A 25,097-nucleotide genomic window follows, 5' to 3' on the forward strand; every position below is an offset into this window, starting at 1 on the left:
AACCTTTTGAATACCATCGAGATCCAGAGCCATAAGTGGGTACCTTGGATCCTTATCTTCGGATGAGCCAGTTCAGCATATGGAGGGCCAGGTTTTCCACTTGTCTCGTATCCGTTGAGACCTCTTGACGTGGTCAGATAGAAAGGAAACAAGGCGAACGCAAGAACTATTGAACTCCAGGGAATATGCCGAAAATTTACAATCGTCACTTTGCGCAACACGATCGTATTCCATTCGGCTCATAGAACATCCACGGGCTATATGAGATAACCCTCTAGCCACATACCCCTAAGAGTCCTTGCTGGTCGCCTCTGACCTTTTCCTATTGCCCATTCTATTGATGTCCTGTCCCTTTTTTATTTAATTTATTTTTTTCTTTTTGCCATGTCTTCATTAACACCATCGTTCTGGACAATGCAAGCTTTCCAAGGGCGAGATGCGAAGGTAGGTATCTATAGCATTGAACAATTATCAAAAAGAACCCAGCTGGTTTGTCAAGCAAATAGTCCTGCTGTCTCTGGGACAAGTCCAAACGTCACCAACTCTATTGTCGCGGAAATGTTCCGTGTGAAATCCTTGTCCAAGTAGCCAATGACCATCGCTACCCGCAACTCAACTCCCGAGCCTCGCCTCCGAAAGGGCGGACTACGAACTGGTCGTCTCGGATCCCATCCCGTGCTCAGCCGGAAGCCGCGCCTTCGCTCAGGATCCTTTCCAACATTCAACTCAAGAGCCACCGCGACTCTAAAAGATGAAGAGTCAGGCATCCGAGTCGAACGAAAGAGTAAAGCGCCGAAAAATCTCGGTCGCTTGTGACGAGTGTCGAGGTAGGAAGGTGAGGTGTGACGGGGTGCAGCCCGGTAGGTGCCGAGCGACAACCCGCCTCCGGAATTCAACCCGCATATTAACGCATCAATTGCAACACAGTATGTGGACCTTGCAGCAGGAGGCCGGAACGGGGCAATCAGTGTGCCTATACGGGGGAGCTGGAGAAGAAGCGGGCAACACAAACGTACCTCAGTTACTCCCCGAGACAGGCGATGTATGGGCCGAGCTAACCAGAGCTATCGGCGGGTCTTCAACTCTCTAGGTATATCTCTAGCTTGGAAGATCGCATCAAGCAGCTAGAAAGTCCTAAACATTCCGAAAGAGCTTTCGGATCAAACCAGACGCTTGTATGTCAATCTTTCCCTCTTTTTTCTCACTCGGCTCATCGCTCTGTAGCATGCTGGCTTATCCTCCCTTTCGCCAACCACGACACATTCTGGAACACCCGTTGAACCTTCACGGTCAACGCAATGCCAGGATCCGTTTATTCATCACTCTCAGGGCGTGGTCACCCGGAATACTCCTGGAGGGAATGACGACCGCGGCAGTATGAGAGATGGTGTCAACGCTATGATGGGTGCAGTTGAAGAAGGGCGTGCAAGCCAAGGCTTTTTCGGGAGCTCCAGTGCCGCTGGCTTTATGCGTCAAATCAAAACAGCAGTCGACAGAAGAGTATCATCTCCAGACAGACGACCTTCGGCTCCCGACATTGCTCTTCATTCGAGCCTCTTGACAGGCCAGCGCAATGAACGAACTCTGTCAGCAGCACCTGACTACGTTCTGCCTCCTCGCAGGATGGCTGATAGATTGATGGAGGTGTACTGGGACTATGTGTTCCCTCTTTATCCATTTGTGGATAGTGTTCACATGAAGATGGAGTACACCAAAATATGGCAGGGAGACCCCTTACATTACGACGAGAATATGGTGATGTGCACGTTCAACGTTATATTTGCGTTGGCAAGTAAATTAGCCGATTTCATCGCACCCGAAGAGCGCGAGACATCCGCCGACGCGTACTTTTCGCGCGCAAAAGGACTCTTGCAGTTCAATCTCTGGGACACAGGCTCTGCTGGACTGATTCAATGTCTTCTGCTGATGGCTCAGTACCTACAGAGCACTGATTATTCACATCAATGTTGGATCTGCACGGGGCTTTCCATTCGCAATGCCCAAAGTTTAGGCATTCACCTCCCTCAAACGATTGCAAATCTTCGTACACCTAGCGAGCGACAACTGGCTCGAAAGATCTGGCATGGCTGTGTATTGATGGACCGGTGTGTAATTTTCCTCTCCTTCGTAAACTTGAGCTAATGGTTGTCATCGATTAGCGTCATATCTATGACCTTTGGACGACCAGCTATGATATCAAAAGTTTCCAGTTGCGCTGTTCCACTCCCAATCACGGTGGACGATGAGTTTATCTCCACCTCTAGCCTTGCCGAGCCGACTCAACCTGTAGAGCGACCGTCCATGATGGCATTCTACGCGAAGACTTTGGAACTGTACGAGATAATGAACGACGTTCTCCTCAGTCTATATAAACCAGTTCCAGACGAAAGTGCGGATGACATACACGATTTCTACTTCAATAATTCTGCTGGAGAAGGCGAAAGAACAATATTCGAATTAGATCGCTCTCTTACGCGATGGACAAGAAGCCTTCCAGTGCATCTGCGTGGGGACTCGTCTATCAGTGGACAAGCTAATCCCATATTCTTTCGCCAGGGGATAGTCTTACATGCAAGGTAAGCCAACATGATCCTATTACTTAACGCAAAATCGCTCACAGTGGGCAATCTACAGATTTTTACACGTGCGAATGCTGCTCTTCCGGCCAACTCTGTTAGCGTTCCATACCTCACAATAATAACCAACATCCGACATACTTGCTAACTTACATGGATAGTGCAAAGTACTGTGCCGCACGAGATAATCTCACAACACACTCGATGATCTCCATCAATGATTCATTTCCTCGCAGGGTTGCCTTGCAGTGCTCCGTCATTTGTGTCAAAGTGGCCCAAGAATCAATTGAGCTTATTTATACACACGTCCCTTCCGACGGCACTGGTGGTCCTCTCCCCGCATGGTGGTACAACATACTATGTAAGAAACAACTCTGTCCCGCTTAATCACGGATGAAGGTAGTGTTAATCCTTCAATATCATCACATAGACATATACACCGCTGCCACTGTTTTGATCGCTGGCAGGTTGTCCCCGGCAATACTGGCCGAGATTTCAGAGCCATCCATCACTCGCTCATGGGACTGCGCTCTCGAGATTCTTCGCAAATATCAAAGCTACAGCACGTCTGCTCGGCGCTGCGTGGCAGCGCTCGAAATCCTCTATGAACAGGTGGTCTCAGAGGGACAGCCCCCGACGGACACTGCTTCTGGGCAAGATCTTGCCTCCAGCGTTGCCAATACTATGAACGAAATTCCCTTCGCAGAGGGAATCCATGCGGCTATGATGGATGGGTTTGAGTTCCCGGATTTCCAAGATATGTCATGGTTAAACAGCGTTCCGAGTAATCTTTTCTAGGGACCTGTGAATGTGCTACTTTCCGAGATATGAATTCCAGATATGTCAAGGCCGTGAGGTGCAGAGCCGGCTACTTCTAGTACTTCAATAACTAGAAATGAATTCCAAAAATAGTTGAATGGCATAGCGTTCATTGCCGAAGCTTTGCAGGAGAGCAAATCCTCGAAAGTTCCACGATGGACAACGCTGATAGGCCTTCAATATCATCAATAGAAACCCCTAGTGCTTTGCAGATTTAGTGGCCACAAATTGAACAGCAATGATGGGTATCATCGCACATCCGCCAACAAGAGCAACCATGACACCCGCCGCGCCACCAAATCCTAGTGCCGTGAACATATGAGGCAGATAGAAAGGTCCGATCTAACCAGACTACGTAAGTAGAAATTCGGGAAAGTGACTTGGAGAATGGTAAGGAGACTGAAACTTACAAATCCATAAATCTGGCGGCAGACGTTGACGAAGACGCCAACCTCAGCGGAGCGCTCCTTCTTGCTTTCAACGGCGAATGTTGTCAAGATTGTGGTCTGCATTTGGTTGCCAAAGCTAGCGATAGCAGCTCCGACACACGGCGTGACATTCCATGTCGTAGCATGTTGCAGTTGGAAACCCCAGGTCAACAAGCCAGCGAAGATGGTGCTGAAGGCGATGTAGGACAGCCAGAGACGATCGGCCGGGCATGAGTACCCTCGTGATTTACCAACACGCTTCACAAACCAATCACACACCGGCCCACTGACCTGTTCACCAAGGACGCATCCAATAATGATTGCAATGAACTGCAGGCCAATTTGTTGCGCATCGAAGTGGAATTTCTGTCCAAATGCAATGGGCATCTCCACAATCATGGCGATATTTGCGTAGCAGAACGTGATTGCGTGAGCGCAAGCGGCAATCAACACGCGGGGGTCATTGCCAGGGAGAATGGTGCTACGAAGTCCCGCGGGCTCAATGAGTGCGAGGTGATCTTGCGGGGGGTGAACTTTCCAAAGAATCCCGGTTTGCGTTCATTTGCAGCATCGTAGATTGTCTCATCGCCGATTGCAACATACAGAAGGAACTGACAGAAGTTGATGATGGCGAAAATCCAAAAGATCCATTGAATACCAAGATGTTTGGTCACGAACCCCATGAGGAAAGGTCCCAATGGTGTACCAATTGTAGTCATCAAAGTCCACCATCCCAATTTCTGCGCGCGTTTTTCAGGCTCACAGAGATCGGTGACGACACCACTGCCGTTTCCGATAGGGGGAGAGATCAAGAACGCGGTTAAGACCCGAGTAGCCATTTGGCCTCCGTACGTGGTGCATCTGGCGCCGCCAATATTGCACACCATGCTGCCCAAGACTGAAAGCATGCTGACGTGGTAGCGGCCGTAGACAGCTGTCACTGGATTCCAAAGAAGGGGGGAAAGACCAAGAAGCAGAATCTAGTGATCGTCTATGTTAGCCCATCCTTTCGTTCATTTGTCATCCTGTGCGATATTCGATGTGTCACTTACTTGGAACGAAGTGAGGTAGCTTGCATCGGGCACTGTAATCCCGTATTGCTCTGCAAACATGTCGTAGGCTGGGATAATTCCTGCCGCCATGAATGTTGACACACATGAATGGAAGGCCACCATGAGGATTTGGGCATTCTTCTTCCATTGAGGCCAGTTTCGGGGATCCTGAACTGAATGAATGGGGTAATCGCCATCCTCTGACAGGTGGATTGGTGGGCTTGGGGACACATCCTCGAGATGAACAGAAGTCTCTGAGTTGATAGTCTTGAGATTGTGATCCAAAGGGGTTCCTGCCATGACTTCAGGTCCAGTAGCACCAGCCATCATAGGGAGTGGCAGAAGAAGCAGATCGAGCTCCCTGAAAGTCGAAACTGAGAGTGCGGAGCACGAGAGAAGGAGATATTGATAGGATGGACTTGGAAGATGGTTTTTTCTCCGGTGGAGAGACAGGGGAAGAGGGTATCGTGGAGGGTTTTAAATCGTACAGATCCCTCTCTGGTGGACCCTTTCACACCCCGTACCCCATGGGGCATCTCTGTATCATTCTCACGGGGTGAAGATGGGGTGTGTGGCACTGGCGCTGTGGACCTTGTTCTTGTTGCGACTGTGATTGGGTCTTCAGCGTGGGTGCCTCTATCCCAGAGCGCCGACCATGGCTAATTCCGCGATTTCAATGCCGGTTCCGACCATCATCACTCTGGGCAGAGGATTTTGATTAGCTGTGACCCGAGGTGTGGACGTCGCTCGGTAGAGGCGAAAGGGAGATTCGGAGGCGATCCCGGCCGATCTGCGGCATCCTGCGGGATGGATTCCGAAGCATCACCTTCGCCAGCAATTGTAAACAAATTGCAGCTCCAGACCGGTCGCGGCCCGATCACGGTCAGATCGGCTATACACGGTGGCAGTTGTTTCCTGGTCACTTTATCCATGTATAGTTTCACTATAATGAAGCTTGAGGCGGTTGTAAAGCTTGCTGCAAAGGCTTGACAGCGCCACAGGGGACTCGTCTTTCGAAGCAACTGCCAGTTGGGAAAAGCGAGCGTCTCTTGGTTGAAGTCCTGGCTACTGATCAATATAAGAATTGACGGTCTTTCGACAAAAAGGACGAGGTGTGGAGGCGTCAATAGCACATCTGGAGGTCTGGCTTCCCGAATCCAAAAGCCTTGGCCCTCATTGTACAGGTGTTGAGGTGCAAGCGCAGCCAGAGACAAGAGTGAATGTGGGGGGATTGGATGCCTGAGTGCCTGAGTGCCTGGAGTAAAAGTCGCGAATACTGCTTAGTCAATCATACCGCGCGCCAATTGGATCTCAACAGGTCTGAATTGCTACGATGCCCCTTTGCTAACAATTTGTATGGGCAAAAACATGACTAAGCTAGGCGGGTGTTTAGTATTTCCTTTTCCCTGGGGATCCACCCATCCTGCTGTTCCGACAGTAAAGTTATGCCTGAGGCACTCAGTGTTTGTGTGGGGTCTCCAAGTTCCCACCTTCCGGCCTGACGAAGGCGTGGAGGCTTGAACAAGATTCAACGACGACACCACGTAAAAAACGGGTTGTCTCTCTGTGATCTTGTTTCTTTTTCCTTCACGGGAGACCTGCCGACTCAATTGACCCGGATATGCATCCTTGTTCGCTCGAACAATGTACTGCTTGCTCAAGCATTGGAGTTGAAGGCGACATTCTCGGCAGACGTGGGTTCTCACACAATCACCAAGGTGAGAAGTCTGAAATTCAGCCTCTCTGAGCAACTCGGGTGAACAATGGCCGAGCTCGTCAATAATCCATCGCGGCTCTCCTCCTGCCGAACCCCCAGACTTCGTCAATTCATCTCTCGTGGCTGATGAGCATCTTCATGGCTCCTTAACGAGGTCGACCCCCGCATGCCAAGACACATCCACCCCCATGTTTTTAATTCATTGGCAACGACTGGCAACGGATGATTGGTGGATTTACATAAATGAATCCTTGACGCGAGCCTCCGATCGAGCGCCTTGAGTTTCTCGACGGAGGCCATTCGGCATATCAAGCCCCGAAGCCATCCATACAAGACATAAAGCGCACACCTCACATCGCCAAGATGCCAGGCTCTCATTCAATCTGTTTGCGTGGGCAAACAAAAAGGAACCCCTTTAGAACAGAGGATATTGTGCGGGGAGAATGGCGAAGTTTCTGACCCTTCTCGCGACGGGAGCGAGTCTTGTATCGGCCGCACTCCACGTTTCGCAAAACGATACCACTATCACCGTTGCCAATGATCGTCTCACAGCGGTGCTGCGCAGAAGCGCTGGTCAGATTGTTGACCTGTCCCTTGATGGCCAGGATCTTCTGGGGCCCCAGGCGGGGTCAACAGGTATAGGTCCATACTTGGATTGTTATTGTATCCCGTCCGGTTCCTACACCGCAGGTGCCACCACTCCGTCAACGGAGGTTGTGCAAGGAGTCGATTCCACGGGAACCAAGTACGCTGGTATGATTCTGACCGACACCTACACTCCGACGGGGCAGCAATTCCAGCAATACTGGTTCTTGCGTGATGGTGAGACCGGCCTTCACATGTTTAGCCGGCTGTCCTATTACAACGAGACTACACCGTTCCTTCGTAACCTACAGGAGCTTCGGACCCTGTTCCGTCCAAATACAGCCTTGTGGACCCATTTGACTTCGAGCGATGTGCAAACCGCCCCTCTGCCAAGCAAGGATGCCGTCAGCCACGAAGTTGTCGTCCAGGATGCTACCTGGACCTTCAACAACACCACAACCGACGCCTACTACACGCAGTTCTCCGACTATTTCACAAAATACACCTTTTCAAATCGTAAGCACGCTCATCGCCATCTTGTGCGCTATCGAAATCGGACCGTTCATTGACATCCTGCTAGCTTGGAGGAATAACAGCGTCCACGGTCTGTACGCCGATGGCACCAATTCTTCTGGAACTACATACGGAGCATGGCTTGTCATGAACACCAAGGTGAGTGGTTCCCTGGCAATACGCGATAATTTGAGCTTGACTAAGAGCGCCTGGGGTAGGATACATATTATGGAGTAGGTCTATCATTCTCTATTCTCGGTAAATTCAGAATCTCACCAATAACAGGGCCCAATCCATTCGGACTTGACTGTGGACGGAATCGTCTACAACTATCTCGTTTCCAATCATCATGGTGAAGGAACTCCAAACATCACAAATGGATTTGACCGAACCTTCGGACCTCAATTCTACTTCTTCAATGGCGGCAAGGGATCTCATTCGCTGAATGAGCTGCGCGCTGAAGCTCTAGAGCTGGCAAAGCCGGAATGGAATGCTGCATTCTATGACTCTATTGCGAAGCACGTTGTGGGTTATGTCCCATCGGGCCAACGAGGAAGGGTTCGGGGAACTGTGAAGCTTCCCAAGGGTGCTGTCCGACCTATTGCCATTCTAACTGCCAATGGCGTTTACCACCAAGACAACAGCGCCGTTGCGGACGCTTACCAGTACTGGGTTGACATCGGATCAGATGGGAGCTTCGCCCTGGACCGCGTAAAGGAGGGAAAGTATCGTCTTACCATTTACGCGGAAGGGATTTTCGGCGATTTTATCCGCGACGGCATCGTTGTGCGTGCAGGAAAATCAACCACAGTCCGCGATAACTGGGAAGAAGAATCCGCGGGAACGGAGGTCTGGCGACTTGGAATCCCAGACAAATCTTCAGGCGAATTTCGCCACGGACGTGCCAAGGACACCACACATCCCCTTCAGCCCCCCGAGTATATGATCTATTGGGGTGCTTATGACTGGACCCATGACTTCCCTGACGGCATTAACTACACCATCGGCAAGAGTGATCCGGCTATAGACCTGAATACAGTCCACTGGTCAGTATTCGGTCCAACCCCATCGAACCCCCATGTCGAGTACGATACCACCTATGACTGGAATATCCACTTCAAACTGGACGCAAAGCAACTACGCCAGCGGAAAACGGCAACTCTTACTGTGCAGTTAGCCGGTGCAAAGACAGCAGCTGGCAACACAGATGTCTGGAATCCTGCGGTAAGTCTGGATCAGCTATCGGTGGTTTCTCGATGTGTCCTTTTCAGCGCCCATGCTAATGGAACGCGTCCTAGGAAACCTACAATAATCTATCTCTTGAGAGTTATATCAACGACCACTCCGATCCTCTGACCCTGGTGATTGGATTCAATCAATCCAGCAGCTGCATTGTCCGGTCTGCCGTTAGTTGCTATCAGGTTAGCTCCCGTATGTCGTTCCCCGCAAATTGGCTCCACGAGGGAGACAACCTGCTGCGACTCCATCTCCCTTTCAACGCAACCGACACGGAAACGGCTATCTTGCCTGGAACTGTATACGTGCAATATGATGCGCTGCGGCTGGAAGTCAAATGAAGTGTCATATATTGCTTGCCTATCGTCCCGAACTTTGCTCGAAGGACAGCTACGTGGCTTTCGCCCTCCATACATATATATATTGTTATTTCAACATGCCCAAACACAAAAACCTTCCCTCCGAGGGGAATTTCACGAAGTGGTGGCCACCTATTAGAATTGTCCACCTCGATTCACAAAGCCTAGGTATGATCGTAAGAGAATTTGATTTCCAGACTGAAGTTGTGGTCTTCAAGGGTCCCAAGGTCCCTGGGCTCTGCTACCTGTCAGAAGCTGTGGCTCTTCGTTGCCCTGAACAAGCAGTATGTCCTCATGTCGCACACCGAATTTATCAACCAAGTAAATACCGGGTTCGGATGTGAACGCCATGCCTGTTTTGAGCAGAGTGTTGAAATTGCCTTTATTGAGATATGGACTTTCGTGGGCTACTCGACGAGTCAAAATGCGTTCACATAACCTCGCGAATCATAACCTCGAGGCACAAGTTCAGGCATACGTACCTTTGATGCCAATTCCATGACCAACCCGATGTGTGAAAGTTCCGCCATAACCAGCCTTGGTAATGATATCTCGGGCAGCAATATCGACACTTGCCGCCGTGAGATTTTCTTTCATATGATGGATCGACTGTGTTTGCGCCTCAAATACAACATCCCAAACCTAGCAATATCTTAATCTAGTGTCTGCTGCTTTATCAGGAAATTCAGACGTACCTTGAGCTTCTCCTTCAAATTTGGCGACAAGGGGGCACTCTTTGAAGGCTTCTCGAGAAACGGAGGGAAGAAAGTACGGCAAATATCCGAAGAATACCCGTAGAGATGAGCACTGCAAGATGGGTCAGACAATGAGTATGGTGTGAACACAACCTTCTAGGGAAAACAGACCCGACATCAATCAGGACAAATGTTTCTGGCTCCAGAACCTTTTCTCCATCCGTTCCGCCATGGGGGTTTGATGCATTCTCATCTTTGACACGTTAGTAAAGGTATCGTATGTCTCGTGGGCAGGATGTGACGAACCAAAGAGCACGATGTCGAAGAATGGCTCCATTCCAGCTGCTCGAAGGGCGTTGTCAAGCACGGTGGCTATTTCATTCTCGGTCAATCCGGGATAGAGACCTGATGACTTTGTCAGAAAATACATCATTGAACCATCTTGCTGAGTTGCCCTTTGACTCGCATTTTCTCATCTCTCGGACGGCTTCAACGGTACCCGTATTGACTGCACGGAGAATCTCGACCTCATGCGCAGTCTTGATCTGCCGCACCTCTTCGACTTGACCGCGCAGGCCAACTACCTCAAATCCCGCAGATCCCAGTCCTCGTTGAATGAAGTCTCGCATTTCCTCGTCGACCATTAAGCGTGGCACACGACTAACACCAAGGAATACGTCTGACTGCTGAAGAGTGCTGTACGGGTCCCAATGCTCCTCCCAAGGGACAATTTGGATCTCTTCAGTAAAAGGCATATCTAACAGACGGGCTCGCTCGGCTTCAAAGGATGGACAGAGGAACGTTGTGTTTGCCCTTACTTGGCTTGTCGCCTGATCCAAGACGGGACGAACAACCATCAGGAACGGGCGCTCTTCCGGCTATACTTCATCAGTATTGTTGGTCGCTATACTGCTCGAGTTTTTAAACTGGAAGGGTGACTGACCTCCCAAACCTCCCATTCTGGCTGGCTAACATTGCCATAATACTTGAAGGTGTAGCCAGGTTCCACTACGAAAGCATCGACGTCCTCGGCCACCAGCGCTTCCGCTAATCGATCTCGCCGCTCCTGGAAATCAGGAACTGCGATTGGGGAAGCCTTTTCTAGGAACGGCAAGCCGGTATCTAATAGGTTCTTGATGGCGCATCGTTGAAACTCTTCCAACCGCTGTTCTTTGGTGATCACTTCGCCGTCAGAAGGTGCAAGAGACTGGGGCCAAATGTACTGGTACCCGGTGGCCAGCAAGCCAACAGTGGCAATAAACTGCACCAGCGTTCGGAGAGAAAACCGTCCAGTATCGTGGCATTTGGATGGAAGAACAAGGGCTTCGACATCTCTTTGAGCGTTCGGCAATTGCTTCGACATAGTCTCCCGTGTATACAAATCAATGGCTTCTGGTCAGTGGAGGATGGGAAAGGAAAGATTCAACAATCCCGGCATGTTCATCCAGCCCCTTGGTACATTTCTACCAGGGGCATTATTCGGGAAAGTAGTGCCTATGTAGTGTTATCTCGTTCTTACCTTCCCCGCTTGTCCCGCCCATGGCGGGTGGACTACCTAAGTGGCTTCTTAGTGAGTCCGTGGGGCTGACTAGCTTCAGATTCCAGCCTGTCCTGTGCCTCGCCCGTCTTAGTCTCCACAACAATTACAGATATCCGACCTATCCCAACCCCGCACATCAATTGATTGGTTCAATAGCCATAAGCAATCTTGGCCAAATCAAGACCCCATATCCGAGAAGTATAGTCCACGCGGAATGTGTCCGATGGAGTGGCTTGGTATAAAGGGCGAAACAGCACCTGTAGGCCATCTCTTATCATGACATAGTGGGAAAAGAGCTCAATGCAACGAAACCAAGATGAGCGAATCTCCAGTAGTTGAAGTTCACCATTTGCATGAACAGCAATCCGCTACAGCAGAGGCAGCAGAGCCCAAAACAACCTTATCGAGCAAACCAGACTCCCCGGACGCAGCGACCCCAGACGCACAAACTCCCAGTGCGATCCATCCCGATGCGATGGTCAAAGAATCCGGTCGGGGTTACTCCCGCGTGTCAATGGTGATGATGGTCGTCTTCAGTGGTCTGGCAATTGGCTCAGATGGCTTCAATGCGTCAATCATCGGTAATATAGAACTACTTATGGAAGTTATCTATCCACAAGCGCTGACTACCACGGTCGCCGCTCGTTTGTCAAATGCCTTTATGGTTGGCATGATCATTGGCATGTTGTTATTTGGCTATATCTCGGATAAGCTAGGTCGCAAAACAGGTGCTGTACTTACAACCGCCATTCTGGTCCTGGGCATCGCACTCAGTGCAGGGGCCAGTGGTCTCACGGACGACGGGATGTTCTGGATGTTAATCGTTGCCAGAGGCATCGCAGGAGTTGGTGCAGGAGGGTAAGCTATCTTTTCTTTTAAAAAAAAAAACCATCAATCTAATCATTATTTTCATCTGACGATTTCCAGAGAGTATCCAGTCGCCGGCGCAGGTGCTGCGGAAGCAACCGATGAAGCTCCGAGTGTTCGCAAGCGTAGAGGTTTCATTTTCGCCATGATTGGAGATCTCTCTGCCTCCCTAGGATTCGCCTTCGGTGCATTAGTGCCATTGATCCTCCTTCTGTGCTTTCACCAACAAGTTAGACACTACGAAGCAGTGTGGCGGGTCTCTCTCGCGATGGGCGCCATCGCTCCCCTCTCAATTTTCTGGTTTCGATATCGAATGGTCGTGAGTTCTGCATATCGGAAGAGCTCGATGAAGAAGCAGCCGATCCCATACTGGCTGGCTATCAAAAAGTACTGGCGGTCACTTCTCGGAGTGTGCGGTTCGTGGTTCATGTAAGTGTTTCACTAATCAACGGGAATATCGTAGGCTAATTGAGATTGGCCGCACAGCTACAACTACATTTCCTATCCATTTGGGCTTTTCTCTTCGACCATCGTTGGCAGAGTCAACCCTTCCTCATCGCTTGCTCTCACTATGGCATGGGGAACATTAATCAATTGCTTCTATATTCCAGGGGCATTCATTGGCGGTCTATTGTCCGATCGAATCGGCCGGCGACGCACCATGGCTCTTGGCTTCTTCCTTCAGGCTATACTGGGCTTTATTCTGGGTGGAGCTCTAGGGCCAATTCAAACCAAGCTGCCACTTTTCATCATCTTGTATGGAATCTTTCTTACTCTTGGTGAAGTTGGCCCAGGGGCTACCATTGTCCTTACAGCTAGCGAAAGCTTTCCAACCGCTCTTCGTGGCCATGGGGTTGGTTTTGCAGCGGCTTGGAGCAAGGCCGGTGCCGCTATTGGGACTCAGGTATTCAAGCCTATTCTAGCCACCTGGGGTGATGATGAGCTCCACGGTACCCAGGCGGTGTTCCTAATTGGATCGGGATTTGCCGTTTTAGGAGCTTGTCTGGCTTGGTTCGTACTTGAGGACTCTAATAAGTTCCTGGATCATGGCGATCAGGACTGGAAGGACTATCTGACAGCTAACGGGTATACAAACATTGAATGGGGCATTCAGGATGAGCCCGTCATGTCGGACACCAAAGCCATTGAATGAGAAGTAGCTCATATCCTTCATACTCCAGGGGCGAAGTCTTGCTGATGAGGCTACGCGTAGCATTCGACTCTCAGATCCAGTCATTTCCACAAACCTGTTCATCAACAGGTCCTCAGATAGGTGGTTAGACTTTTAATCACACTTTGAGTCGTTTTGAGCGATAGAATCAAACTGTTCTTTTTGCTTACACTATTTTCAATAACTTGAATACACTCCACGACATAAGGGCAATATACTGCTAGTGGCGCTTCTGCAGAGAATCAAGTATCTTCAGCATGTCCATAAATGAAGTCTAGCAGATAGGCGCTAAAGAAAGAAGTGGCGTTCAAGTGACGGCCTAGCAACAGCTCTAAGAGACTCTTGCAATTCCATTACCGTTTTATTACCAAAATTTTCAAAAACCAACGAACGCTACGACTATCAGCGTTCATGCCAACCTTGTGGTGTACCAACCTCAAAAGGCCCAACCGGGACCGCAACTATCCCTCGTTAGGTTGACACTTTCCACGAAACACCAAGGCAATAGCCGGGATGAAATACAGTCAAGCAGATCGTCGCTACTACTATCATCGCTCCTTCCAGAATCATGAAAGCAACTTCGTTTCCAGCGAGCTCGCTTGAAAACCCATCCCGAAGTTCCGCTACTCGGAACACAGATCTGATAAATATCGCAATTGTTGCTATTGTCAGGCCTATTATGGCAAATGCGTCAGCTACTACTCGCAGGCCTCGAGTCCTAGGATACTCACTAATCAAGAAACCTTTCCAACGTCTGCTTTGCATAGCAGCCGTAGCCGGGAAGAAGCCCTTTTGACTCACGCGATATGTATAGTCCAATGCACAAGCAAGGAAAAACACAAGCGAAACAACTTGAAGAGCCAGGCCAGCAATCATCACATTGACACCAGTATTGCGCATGGCCTCTGCTCCATCGCTTGATCCACCTGTAGTGGCCGTAATTGCTCCTCCGGCAGCCTGAAGAATCAGACACAAAACATCACTAGCGATGAAAGTCACCACAAATGCCCTTGGTTTGATCCTCGAGAGCGAGCTGTCGTAGACGATGATGATACGGTAAAAACAAATATACACCACAGCGCTCATGAATGCTGGAGCAATTGTCAAACAAACTAGATATCTTGTCATCGAGTTAGGATAGCTGCATATTTGGCATGGGAGCCTGGGCAGTACTCCTTATACATTATCTGAACTCACTGTATGAAAGAGTTGAACACAAATGGATTGACATGCAACTGGATTCGACCCGCGTAGCCAACTATCTCGAGGACAAGGCCTCCTCCCATGCCCACAAGGTAGCTCCAGGTTTTATAACGGACGCCTATCGCAAGTTGTACAAACAACGCAACTGCAAATATTGCCAGAAATAACGCATTTCCGCACAGATTTGGCTGATATCCAATTGTAGACCAGGATATTGGGCAAGTGTCTAACGTGCATGGAATATAGGCTTGTGTGTTGTTGGACATGACGATAGGTTGGTGCTCGAAAGTGAGGGTTCTCGAGAGTTTGGTGAGATAAATCGGGGGAGTGTTGGTGGGCAGATCATTTGTTCGGGTTATCTAGACCTTCATATCTCGAAGCTTGATGAAAATTTGCTTCCTATTTCGTCAATACCTACAGTTGCACCCTTAGGCAACCGAATTCAGCAACTACATCCATGGATGATTGAGTACCAATGTAGAATGCTACCCTGAAGGTGTTTCCACTCGTTCTGGCTCGGATCATAATATAGTAATAGATTCTATGAATAGTATTGGTCATGGCCCGCGCTTGATCATTTCCCCATTCGGCCTAGCTCCAAATTGACGGGGAGTTGGTTATGCGCCTGTCGGGGAAGAAGGGCTCGGAAATTACCTATCAACGACTCATATGACCTTTCATTGGTTAAAGGCGCTAGATGTAAACCCCGAATTAGCTTGAGATTACTTAGTACTTGCATAGCCATTCAGGTCTACCAATCAGAAATTTAATCTTCCAAAGATGTTCCTACTAGTATCTCAAGTATTTCGGCCTACCCGCCATCATAGCCGATTCATCAATCAATCAGGCCCTCAATTATGATTCATCTGGTTTCCCAGTGATTTCCTTAGCGCAATTCGTGTTTCCTGTAATTCTGGGTAATCCTTGGATAGTTTGCTGGTGAATTAACCGTCGTGCCGCCTGCGCTTGATTACTTCCCGAATAGGCCTAGTGTCCAAGGTTTATGAGAAGGCGGCTGCCTAGGATCAACCCGATGCCAAGAGCCCTAGAATTCTTCAACACTGTGACAGAGATTTGACTTGGCACTCATCCATCCACGTTCAGGGGCAGCTGTCGAGCCTTCGAACACCCGACCTTGAATGCAGGCGCCGAAATGCCACCAAAACGCGCACTGGGTCCTCTCGACCGGCGCAAGAAGGTCACACGATGTGAATCTTGTGCTACCAGAAAAATCAGGGTACTTTCTCTATATGGTCCGTGTAACATGTGTCATTGCTAATATAGTAGAGCAGTGTGTAGGTGGAATTCCCTGTGAATCGTGTATTCGTACGGGTAAGATTTGCCGAAAACAGATGAGTGAAGAGTTAAAGGCAGTCTACGTCTTTTACAAGGAAACTGAATGTACATTGCGCAAATTGATACCTGCAACACTGGCAGCAGACACGAGGACTATCCATCTGGATTGCTTCTTCGCCTTTCTATATCGCAATCACCTCGTCCACCATACAGACGTGTTGGTCGAGGTCCTCCTACCCTTGGTGAGCGAATCCGCGCTATTGAGCTCCGTAGTCAGTGCAATAGGTGCCCTGGATGCTTCACGCCATGGCTATTGTGCAAATTATGTTGAAACCGAATCTCCTCGGTTCTTGGCTTACAAGTCATACTCCCGTTCGATCGAGTTATTAAAAACTGTATTGCTGGAATCGGAGGTCTCTTTGCGAGACGATATTCTTTGGGCTACTTTTTTCCTAGGCTTATTCGAGGTATATCTCTTCTAATCTAAAAATGACTTGACAGATATACTAACTCAGGCTGACAGCTTATGGCCGATCCATCGGGAGATGGGTGGGCAAAACATATGTTACATGGAACATCTCGACTGTTGCAGGGCGCAGGGGCAACAACCACAATATCCCGCCCACGAAAGGCTTTTCTGGGTATCTTCAGGATGTTTGAGGCAAATCGAGCAATACTCTATGGAGAAGGCACAATTCTATCCAGCCTCGAGTGGGCCCCGACGTACCAAATGGACGACCAGACACCCGTGAGTAAATGGGATAGTCTGGGCCGAATCCCTTCAATAATGGCCGAAATATCTACCTTTAATACTCGGTATGCAAGTAAAACTGCAACTGATTCTCTGTTTTACTCATGTCCTCCTTCAGATTCTACGGATATGTTTCAAGCGTTATGAGTTTCGACATCCCCGATCCGACCTTGGATCAATTTGGCGTTGAAGCCGCAGAAATTCAGAACGATATATACAAGCTATATAGCGAACTTCAAAACACAGATCCCGAAAGGTCCAAAAGTTTGCCTTTCCACCAAGCACTTTCATACTACCACGCAATCCTACTCGATCTATTCAACACATTTGATTATTATCATTGTTGGCATCTAGATCATTCTCCATACCTATCAAGGTGTGAGATAAATCACCACGTTAACCAAATCCTTCAACGAGCTGAAATTATACTCGATACTCCAGGTGGATGTGGTCTATTGTTGATTCTCCCGCTTCGAGTCGCTGGAACACGCGCAGAAACTGACATCCAAAAAGCCACGGTTCAGGCTCTGCTGGATTCTATTTTCAAGCGGGGATTTATTGTTGCGGCTAGGATCAAAGATGATCTTCATCTACTTTGGGATTGGAAAGGGAGATTAGACTCTCCGTTAGAAGGAGTGGAATAGAAACTATTCCGCATTGTGCCAAGAAGCATTTCCCAATTGGGTTATAATCGAGCGCAACACCTAGAGCCCCACACAATTTAGGCATCTGCGACTGACCTATGCCCGCGCAGTATGTTCATTCCATCAAGCTGGATAATGTCAGTCTATTGAAAGAGATATCGTATCAAATGTATATAAAGAGGAGATGTCTCTTGTCACATCTTCGAAAACCAAAAATTCTCGCACATTCGACTGACATCTTATCTACCACTATCACCCATTCTCGATGAATCTCCTTTGGACTCTCTCTTTCTCTCTGCTGGCCCTGGCCACCTCGGTGCAGCCGAAAGATTCGTCGTGCAATGACTTTCCTGCATCAATGCTTGAATTCAGCGGCAGCTTTCAGCAACCACAGCCGCCGCTGGTAAAACCTGAATTCAAAACCAGCTTCATTCAGCACAAATGGTATACAAATCTATCTTGATATTTCCACACACTTCTACTAATACATTGAAGGAATAACAATCTATCCCATATCATGTCGGGCTACATTTACTTTTCTCCCTCCCAGAACCTCGTTCGTGCAGATGAGGCCTACGACGGGGCTCTGGCTTCTTCGATCTTCGACTATTCTAAGACTACCAAGGATGGTTTGGTCTTCAACAACCTGACATCCTATGAGGTAGGCGTTGCACAGCCCAACGTGTGGACTGGCTATGTCATGTCCAATTATCCTCTATTCACCGAAGACTTCTTGATTCAAGGAGCAGCCGTATTCGGTGGACTTGTGAAGAGGAATTTGCTCGATAAACATGTTGCATCTGTCAGTTCCAAGCTACCTCTTTCGATACGACGAATACTGATAGACTCAAGTGGAATATCCTATACTCATCGATTCCGATAACTGTTTTCGTTGACTCTTGCGGTGTACTTGTTGGATACGACTACTTTTCGCCCGGTCTTCGCACCAGAGTCATCACTGACTTTTTCAACACGGCTGTCGGTCCAGTTAAAGTGTGAACGATGGTCTACCTAACGGTGAACATGCCGTTGGTTCGAGCGTGGCTTCAGTGTACTGGTCGGAAAAGCCAAGCGTGATTCAGGTCGAATGAAATGCGACCATCTGAGTGGTCTGGAGTTTGGGTGACCTGCTAGTTGTAGCCGTTATAGGTCGCATATCTCACGCATATGCAGATTCCATGTATCAGCCTCTCTTTTGAAGGACTTGTCGTCAAGTTGCCTTACTATTTTAGGGTCCCTGGGAGTAAATACCTAGCGTTTCGCGTAGTATCCCTGGCTTGACTCGGAATTTATCCGATTATTGGGATGGGATATATAGTTGTCGTGAATGGTGATTAGCAGAATCTTTAGAGGCGGTGAAGTCGTGTGTCATGATCGGCAACGGTGACGGGCCCGTTCTCTGGTGATGTCACCAACCTTCCTTTTGGCTCTCGGACAGTCTCACGACTGACGACTCACGAGCCGACCACAGAAGAATTGACAAGACAAAACTTTCCCACGAATCCGCAATGGGGGGTGGAAGCCAGTTTCCTTTGGAGGGAAGCTCCCACGGAAAGCTAACCACGTCCCTGCAACCAGGTCAGAATGACTATCTACACGCGGTGGTCGATATGGGCAGGTACGCCGGTTCAAGAGCGCGAACCCAGTCCGTGAATCCCCTCGTTGACTCGTCTATCTCTCTCCCTCCAACAACAGTAATGGTATTCGATGCTCGATTTCCGATCTTACCTCTCCAACTACTCGCATCATTCCCACGGTCCACTTCCATCGCGTCAATATCTCCCTCTACGAGGCACAAATCGACCCCGCGACCGGCACTCGCATCCCCATTTCCCAACATGTGATCGACCGCGTGGTCAGCGCTATTGTCCGGTTCCAAATCATCTGCGTTGAGATTGGTGTACCGGCGTCGAACATACGCATTATCGCGACCGAAGCAACGCGAACGGCGCTCAATTCTGAGGTGTTTACCAACGCGATCTACCGCAAAACGGGCATCGAGGTGGAGCTTCTGCGAAAGGAGGATGAGGGGATCATTGGTGCTTGGGGTATTGCGAGTAGCTTTTCCGACGTGGAAGGGTTGGCTCTGGACCTCGGGGGTGGAAGTATGCAGATGACCTGGATCATCTCGCACGCAGGCAATGTGCGCATTAGCCCCCAAGGTGCGGTGAGCTTCCCATACGGAGCGGCCGCATTAACCCAGAAACTGGCCGACTTGAAGCGGGGGAAAAGCGAAGACGATGCTAAAAAGGCAAGGGAAGAGTTCCGTCGCGAGATGGCTCACAACTTCCGCACAGCCTTCGAGCGTCTCGAAGTTCCCGAAAGTCTTGTAAAGAAAGCACGCGAGCAAGGTGGTTTCCCCTTGTACCTGTCCGGTGGTGGGTTTCGTGGATGGGGCTATCTACTGCTCTACCTGCATCAAACCCGAGGCCAAAATTATCCCATTTCCATCATCAACGGGTACACTGCACCCAAAGCCGACTTTGAGAACACCGATGCCCTGAAGGAAGTGGCTCGCAAAGCAGACGAGATTTTCCGGGTTTCTGATCGGCGCCGCAAGCAGGTGCCTTCGGTTGCGTTCCTGGTCAACGTACTTGCCGAGTCATTGCCGCATGGGATCAAAGAAGCGCATTTTTGCCAAGGGGGCGTGCGAGAGGGTGTTCTGTTTCGCGAAATGCTGCCGGTGGTCCGTCAACAAGATCCGCTCGAGGTTGCGACCGCTCGATATGCGCCTTCATCGGCACAAGCCATCGCTGCATTGATGCTGGCTTCTCTGCCCCGACCGACGGGCTCGCGCTCGGTTCCATCCACGATCAGCGTGCATGTGGTCCAGGCATTTGCGAATGCCCTCTATGTACATGCTTCAATGGCCAAAGAACTCTCCTCTAGTGCGGCCCTCTACAGTACAAGCACTGGCATTCTCGCCTCGGCCCATGGAATCCCTCACTCTCACCGGGCGCTTTTGGCCCTCATGCTCCAAGAGCGCTACGGTGGAGAACTCCCACCACGCGATGTGGACTTAAAGTCTCATTTACAGGGACTTCTCTCTCCAGAGGAAGTTTGGTGGACGCGATACCTTGGCAAATTTGGCCTGATCCTTGGTCAACTATATCTCACTGGTTCGATTGATACATCCAAGCCCCGGATTGTTCCCTCTGCAGAGTGGGTGACTGGGCTGGGGAAGAAGGGGAAGAAGGAGGGGATCAAGTTGAAGATTGCAATTCAAAAGTTGCATACGATCCAACCCGTCTGAAGGAGGAATTGGAGCGAGACTCGCGGAAGCTTAAGAAGGTAGGGAAACGTAAGAACTGGATTGGGGGGAGAGATGGATGGGGCATGAAAATTCAGGTCTCTGTGGAAGAAGAGGATCTACTGGTCACTTAGTCGTTTGCGGTGACTATTCACTCCATCATGACCAGACTATCTCCGCGGATGTGGATGGGTTCTCCTCCTATACAGCATCCAGCGCAGTGTACTGTTTACACTGCGTGCTCGCGATCGTGACCATGCTGTAGAGAATCATCTTGGTCCACTTCTCTCTTTCTCCTTCCTGCTTTGATATTGGTACCTTTCGGGCACTTGTTTCCATCCACCTCTTTATGTGTCATGATAATGCTTTCTGGTATGGGCGTCGGCATAAAATTGAGATTCATATGTGTCAAAATCGACGAGTCTTGCATCTTTTGGCCTCCAGATCTTTCGTCTCTATGCCTCTTTCTCGGAATAAATCGCGCGTTGGGGTCCACCAGGTGGATACTGTCGGTCCTGCGCGTCGGAGGAAGGGAAGTTGGAATTTTTCTTCCAAGGACCCTTTTTTCTTCATCGCGCAAATCGGACAGGCTGTCAGTGCAGGATATTATCATGCCCTCTCTCGAAAGTCATCCCGATGCATGCATGAAGTCTGCAGATACCTAATTTGGCGCATTTCTAATGGTCGCATAAGCAGAGATCCCGAAAATGGCTTCACCGAACAGGCAGGCGTGAAAAGGGCTGCCAATGGGTTGCCAGTGGGTGGACCCATCTTTGAAGCTTTCGTGCTCCATCTCCGTCGCGGTAGGGCTGAACGCGAAAACGACTCGCGGCCAGGCCTCGGCTGCTTAACTCGGCACCCGGTTGGACACGGTGATCAGAAGTTTGAATCGCCTTTAAGATCTTATCTGATGCTACGTAACAATTATCTGATCCGATCCGTCTGCTGGATCTCCTCCACCATCAACTTCCTGCCCGCTGAAAGCTGCCACACGCGATCATGGGAGAAGCCAAGGAGATTGATGTACAAGAAAGAAATGCTCGGGAAGCCCATCAGTCTGATACCGCTAAGCAGAACTCTGTGATTCTGAAATTTCTTCATCGGGCCTTCGTGCTCTGCACTAGCTCATGCTCTAACATTCCTCGCCGCCGATTCAGACTCTGAAGCCGAGGTCCTCCGAGCGGCCGGCATAGGCATCGCTGAGGATGACCCGACCGAGCCAATCCTCACCTTGCGGATGTGGGTGCTTGGGATTGGCTTCTGCATCGTGGCAAGTGGACTGAATACGCTATATACTCTCCGAACGCCCTCTCTTACCATCTCATCCTCGGTGGTGCTTCTTTTGGCCTACCCGCTGGGAAAGCTTTGGGAAAGGATTGTGCCCAGTTGGAACGTTCCGTTCGGATATTCTTCTTTTAACCTGAACCCAGGTCCCTTTAATACCAAGGTCAGTGCATTGAGTGAATGATGTAGATGCCATCTCCTTCATCAGCTAAACAGTTCCATCGACAGGAACATGTCCTCATCTATGTCATGTCAAATCTCAGTATCTACGTTCGCTTGGGAGCCGATGTCTTGACCGAGCAGCAGATGTTCTACGGTTATAATGCCGGATGGGGGTTCCAAGTTCTGGTTACCCTCGCTACATTCCTGATTGGATTCTGTCTGGCGGGCCTTTTTCGTGCTATCGTTGTAGCGCCGAAAAAGCTCATCTGGCCTGGTGTCCTGGGTGTCACTGCTCTCACAACTACCCTGCACAATATCAACCAGGATAAAGTTCAAGCCAGGTTAGCGATTCTCTTTCCTTTCGCAGGTCTCCCAGCATGTGGCTTCTAACATAAACTCAAAGCTACAACACTTGGAAGATATCTCGCTACGCATTTTTTACTTTCACCTGCTGCGTCTCCTTTTGTTGGTACTGGTTTCCAGACTTTATCTTTCCAGCTCTTAGCTACTTCAGCTTTCCTTGCTGGATCAATCCGACAAGCCCTGTGGTCAATCAGCTATTTGGCATGAGTTCTGGCATGGGTCTTATCCCAATCACATTTGACTGTACGGAATCAGTTGCGCCCGTGGGACAATCAACTGACAAGCCAACAGGGAGCCAAATTTCTTATGTCGGATCGCCTTTGTTGATTCCATCGTGGGCGATCCTCAATGTCTTCGTGTCCCTGGTGTTCTGGATTTGGATCGTGGCTGTGGCTTGTTATTATACAAACGTGTGGAGCACAGGCTACCTTTCTTTTCAAAGCTCAAAAGGTAAGTAGGCAATCGTTGCTATTTTCGTCGTGGCAATCATGGAACTGATGTCCCTGCCAGTTTACGACAATACTGGTGGTGTTTACAAAGCGTCCAAGGTTGTGAACAAGGCTTCCGGGTATACATTGGATGTCCAGAAATACCTCGCATATTCACCTGTTCGTCGACCTCATGAATTCTATAGAAATTTCAATCTCTGAAACTAAGTATTCGATGTCTAGGTCTACATGCCGATCACGTTTGCTCTGAACATGTTTGGGTTATCCTTTGCTACGCTGAGTTCCCTTCTCGTCTGGGTCATTCTGGAACATCGCCAAGCCATGGCTGATGCCGCCAGGAGGGTTCCTAAGTTAGTTATGGAATCTCTCCCTGGACATTCCAGCCCCCAAGATCAGGACGAAACCGGTGCACCTGATGTTCCTATTTGGTGGTATCTTGTTGGTTGTGGACTTGCCTTGTTAATGGCCATTTTCGCGGTTGAGCACTGGGATGTGGAGCTTCGCTGGTATGGGGTTCTACTAGCGTGTGCTGTTGCCGTCGTCTTCTATCCTCCAGTATGTCACCTCCACCGAGTCCTTTTGAGATGGTTACCTTCCTAACCGTGATTCTCTTCTTTTAGTTGGCAATTGTATACGCAACATCGAATCTCAAGATAAATATCGATATTTTTTGCAGAATCGTCGCCGGATTCGTCTTTGAGGGTAAAGTTCTGGCCAACATCTGGCTCTTTGATCTTGGGTATATCACCACCATCAAAGGGCTGTACTTTGCGCAAGACATGAAGCTTGCATACTATTGCAATGTGAGAGACTCCAAGCCCCCTGCCAAATCCAAGTTTAAATAGCCGCGACTAACGATTTTACAACACTAAGATTCCACAACGGAAACTCTTCTTTGTGCAATGTGTGGGCATGATTATTGGAACTCTTTCATCTCTTGGTGTTCTCAATTGGGCTCTCAATCATATCAGTGGGGTCTGCACGAGTGCTGCTGTGAACGGATTCAGCTGCCCATACTCCAGTACCCATTTCAATACCTCCCTCATCTGGGGCGCGATCGGCCCACGTCGTTATTTCTCAAACCATATCGGCTACAACACCCTCTTGTACTTCTTTATCATCGGCGCTGTTCTTCCAATACCTGTTTACTTCTTGAGTCACCGCTATCCCAACTCTCTGTGGAAACGAGTCCATATTCCCGTGTTCCTGGGCGGCTTGAACTATCTACCGCCTGCGACTGGCATGAACTATGGTAGCTGGGCGATTGTGGGTCTGACCTTTGGTTGGCTTATTCGAAAGCGAGTCCACGGATGGTGGAGCAAATACAACTTTGTGCTCAGCTCCGCGTTGGACTCGTCAGTAGGAATCGCCGGTGTGGTCATATTCTTGACTGTCTACTTCACTGGCGCCAGCGACCATTTCAGCTGGTGGGGAACACAGGTATACCAAGTACGTCTATCTACACTCCTTTAAGTTCCGTGGCATTTTGCTAATTTTGTTTTCTAGAACACCTGTGATTGGAAGGAATGTCCGCATCTCTCGGTCCCAGAGGGTGGCAAATTTGGTGTGTGAAAGGTGTCTTGGAATGCGGCATTCGCCAAGGCGAAATTTTTTACTGCCGTAAAAACTCGTTAACACCCGGATGCATAGATAGGCTATAGAACGGGGGATATAATCCAGGAGAAGAAGAACAGTTCAACACGTATGTTCTTGAGCCTATCGCTTAATAGTTTCAAGTGGTAGGGCAAATCCGCTCTTCATTCTAAATAGCTGTCTTGAAATGGTTGTATTTTCTGTGTTATTACTATAATATGCTCTGCCGGAGAAAGTTAGGCCAAATAATATTCGAGATTACTGTGACACTGGCCACTGGCCACTGGTACCGTACGACCTTGATCCTCCGATTGGTTCTCGGATGTCCGGATTGCCCTACCCCTATCACGTGGCGATTATCAATCAGATAAGATGCGATTGTTGCGCCACGGCCACAATCAATTTCTGTTGTCCAACCCCAGCGTTGTTGATTGTAGGGCCTTCGACTGGACAGCAAATGTTAAAGCGACATCAGTCTTGACCTTTGTTTTACACTAAGGCTACCATTTCTCCCGGAATACCTCTTGTCGTGCTCATTATCCTT

At 49.3% G+C, this 25,097-nt stretch overlaps 10 protein-coding genes across 10 annotated transcripts; 7 read left to right on the plus strand and 3 right to left on the minus strand.

Annotated features, from left to right (window-relative positions):
- Positions 1-928: 928 nt before the first annotated feature.
- N7458_003724 (transcription factor domain-containing protein) lies at positions 929-3,374 on the plus strand (the record flags this gene model as incomplete). Its single annotated transcript, XM_056907106.1, has 5 exons — positions 929-1,042; positions 1,225-2,105; positions 2,160-2,576; positions 2,738-2,937; positions 3,007-3,374. The coding sequence occupies 5 exons, from the start codon at positions 929-931 to the stop codon at positions 3,372-3,374; spliced, it is 1,980 nt and encodes a 659-aa protein (XP_056768513.1).
- Positions 3,375-3,593: 219 nt separating this feature from the next.
- On the minus strand, positions 3,594-5,205 carry N7458_003725 (uncharacterized protein; the record flags this gene model as incomplete). Its single annotated transcript, XM_056907107.1, has 4 exons — positions 3,594-3,737; positions 3,806-4,304; positions 4,358-4,803; positions 4,876-5,205. 4 exons carry the CDS (start codon positions 5,203-5,205, stop codon positions 3,594-3,596), a joined length of 1,419 nt encoding a protein of 472 aa, XP_056768514.1.
- A 1,830-nt stretch (positions 5,206-7,035) lies between these two features.
- On the plus strand, positions 7,036-9,267 carry rglB (polysaccharide lyase family 4 protein; the record flags this gene model as incomplete). Its single annotated transcript, XM_056907108.1, has 5 exons — positions 7,036-7,693; positions 7,758-7,849; positions 7,909-7,923; positions 7,976-8,914; positions 8,989-9,267. 5 exons carry the CDS (start codon positions 7,036-7,038, stop codon positions 9,265-9,267), a joined length of 1,983 nt encoding a protein of 660 aa, XP_056768515.1.
- A 231-nt stretch (positions 9,268-9,498) lies between these two features.
- Positions 9,499-11,521, minus strand: N7458_003727 (uncharacterized protein; the record flags this gene model as incomplete). The annotated part of the gene is given in 8 exon segments (XM_056907109.1): positions 9,499-9,692; positions 9,768-9,927; positions 9,981-10,092; positions 10,152-10,233; positions 10,287-10,392; positions 10,409-10,858; positions 10,924-11,372; positions 11,500-11,521. The coding sequence occupies 8 exon segments, from the start codon at positions 11,519-11,521 to the stop codon at positions 9,499-9,501; spliced, it is 1,575 nt and encodes a 524-aa protein (XP_056768516.1).
- Positions 11,522-11,836: 315 nt separating this feature from the next.
- Positions 11,837-13,540, plus strand: N7458_003728 (uncharacterized protein; the record flags this gene model as incomplete). Its single annotated transcript, XM_056907110.1, has 3 exons — positions 11,837-12,378; positions 12,448-12,816; positions 12,874-13,540. 3 exons carry the CDS (start codon positions 11,837-11,839, stop codon positions 13,538-13,540), a joined length of 1,578 nt encoding a protein of 525 aa, XP_056768517.1.
- A 489-nt stretch (positions 13,541-14,029) lies between these two features.
- Positions 14,030-15,027, minus strand: N7458_003729 (RTA1 domain-containing protein; the record flags this gene model as incomplete). Its single annotated transcript, XM_056907111.1, has 3 exons — positions 14,030-14,232; positions 14,290-14,678; positions 14,756-15,027. 3 exons carry the CDS (start codon positions 15,025-15,027, stop codon positions 14,030-14,032), a joined length of 864 nt encoding a protein of 287 aa, XP_056768518.1.
- An 873-nt stretch (positions 15,028-15,900) lies between these two features.
- On the plus strand, positions 15,901-17,452 carry N7458_003730 (uncharacterized protein; the record flags this gene model as incomplete). The annotated part of the gene is made up of 3 exons (XM_056907112.1): positions 15,901-16,524; positions 16,581-16,873; positions 16,927-17,452. 3 exons carry the CDS (start codon positions 15,901-15,903, stop codon positions 17,450-17,452), a joined length of 1,443 nt encoding a protein of 480 aa, XP_056768519.1.
- Positions 17,453-17,810: 358 nt separating this feature from the next.
- Positions 17,811-18,451, plus strand: N7458_003731 (uncharacterized protein; the record flags this gene model as incomplete). Its single annotated transcript, XM_056907113.1, has 3 exons — positions 17,811-17,896; positions 17,948-18,254; positions 18,305-18,451. 3 exons carry the CDS (start codon positions 17,811-17,813, stop codon positions 18,449-18,451), a joined length of 540 nt encoding a protein of 179 aa, XP_056768520.1.
- A 509-nt stretch (positions 18,452-18,960) lies between these two features.
- N7458_003732 (uncharacterized protein) lies at positions 18,961-20,705 on the plus strand (the record flags this gene model as incomplete). The annotated part of the gene is made up of 2 exons (XM_056907114.1): positions 18,961-19,070; positions 19,148-20,705. 2 exons carry the CDS (start codon positions 18,961-18,963, stop codon positions 20,703-20,705), a joined length of 1,668 nt encoding a protein of 555 aa, XP_056768521.1.
- A 1,123-nt stretch (positions 20,706-21,828) lies between these two features.
- On the plus strand, positions 21,829-24,532 carry N7458_003733 (uncharacterized protein; the record flags this gene model as incomplete). Its single annotated transcript, XM_056907115.1, has 9 exons — positions 21,829-22,149; positions 22,215-22,489; positions 22,552-22,754; positions 22,803-22,961; positions 23,022-23,119; positions 23,183-23,515; positions 23,581-23,763; positions 23,834-24,409; positions 24,467-24,532. Coding segments are annotated over 9 exons (2,214 nt in total), but the record flags the coding sequence as incomplete, so codon positions are not given.
- Between the last annotated feature and the right edge of the window lie 565 nt (positions 24,533-25,097).

This window comes from Penicillium daleae, assembly GCF_028827525.1.
Source record: "Penicillium daleae strain IBT 16125 chromosome Unknown utg000003l_segment0_segment0, whole genome shotgun sequence".
Taxonomy (NCBI): domain Eukaryota; kingdom Fungi; phylum Ascomycota; class Eurotiomycetes; order Eurotiales; family Aspergillaceae; genus Penicillium; species Penicillium daleae.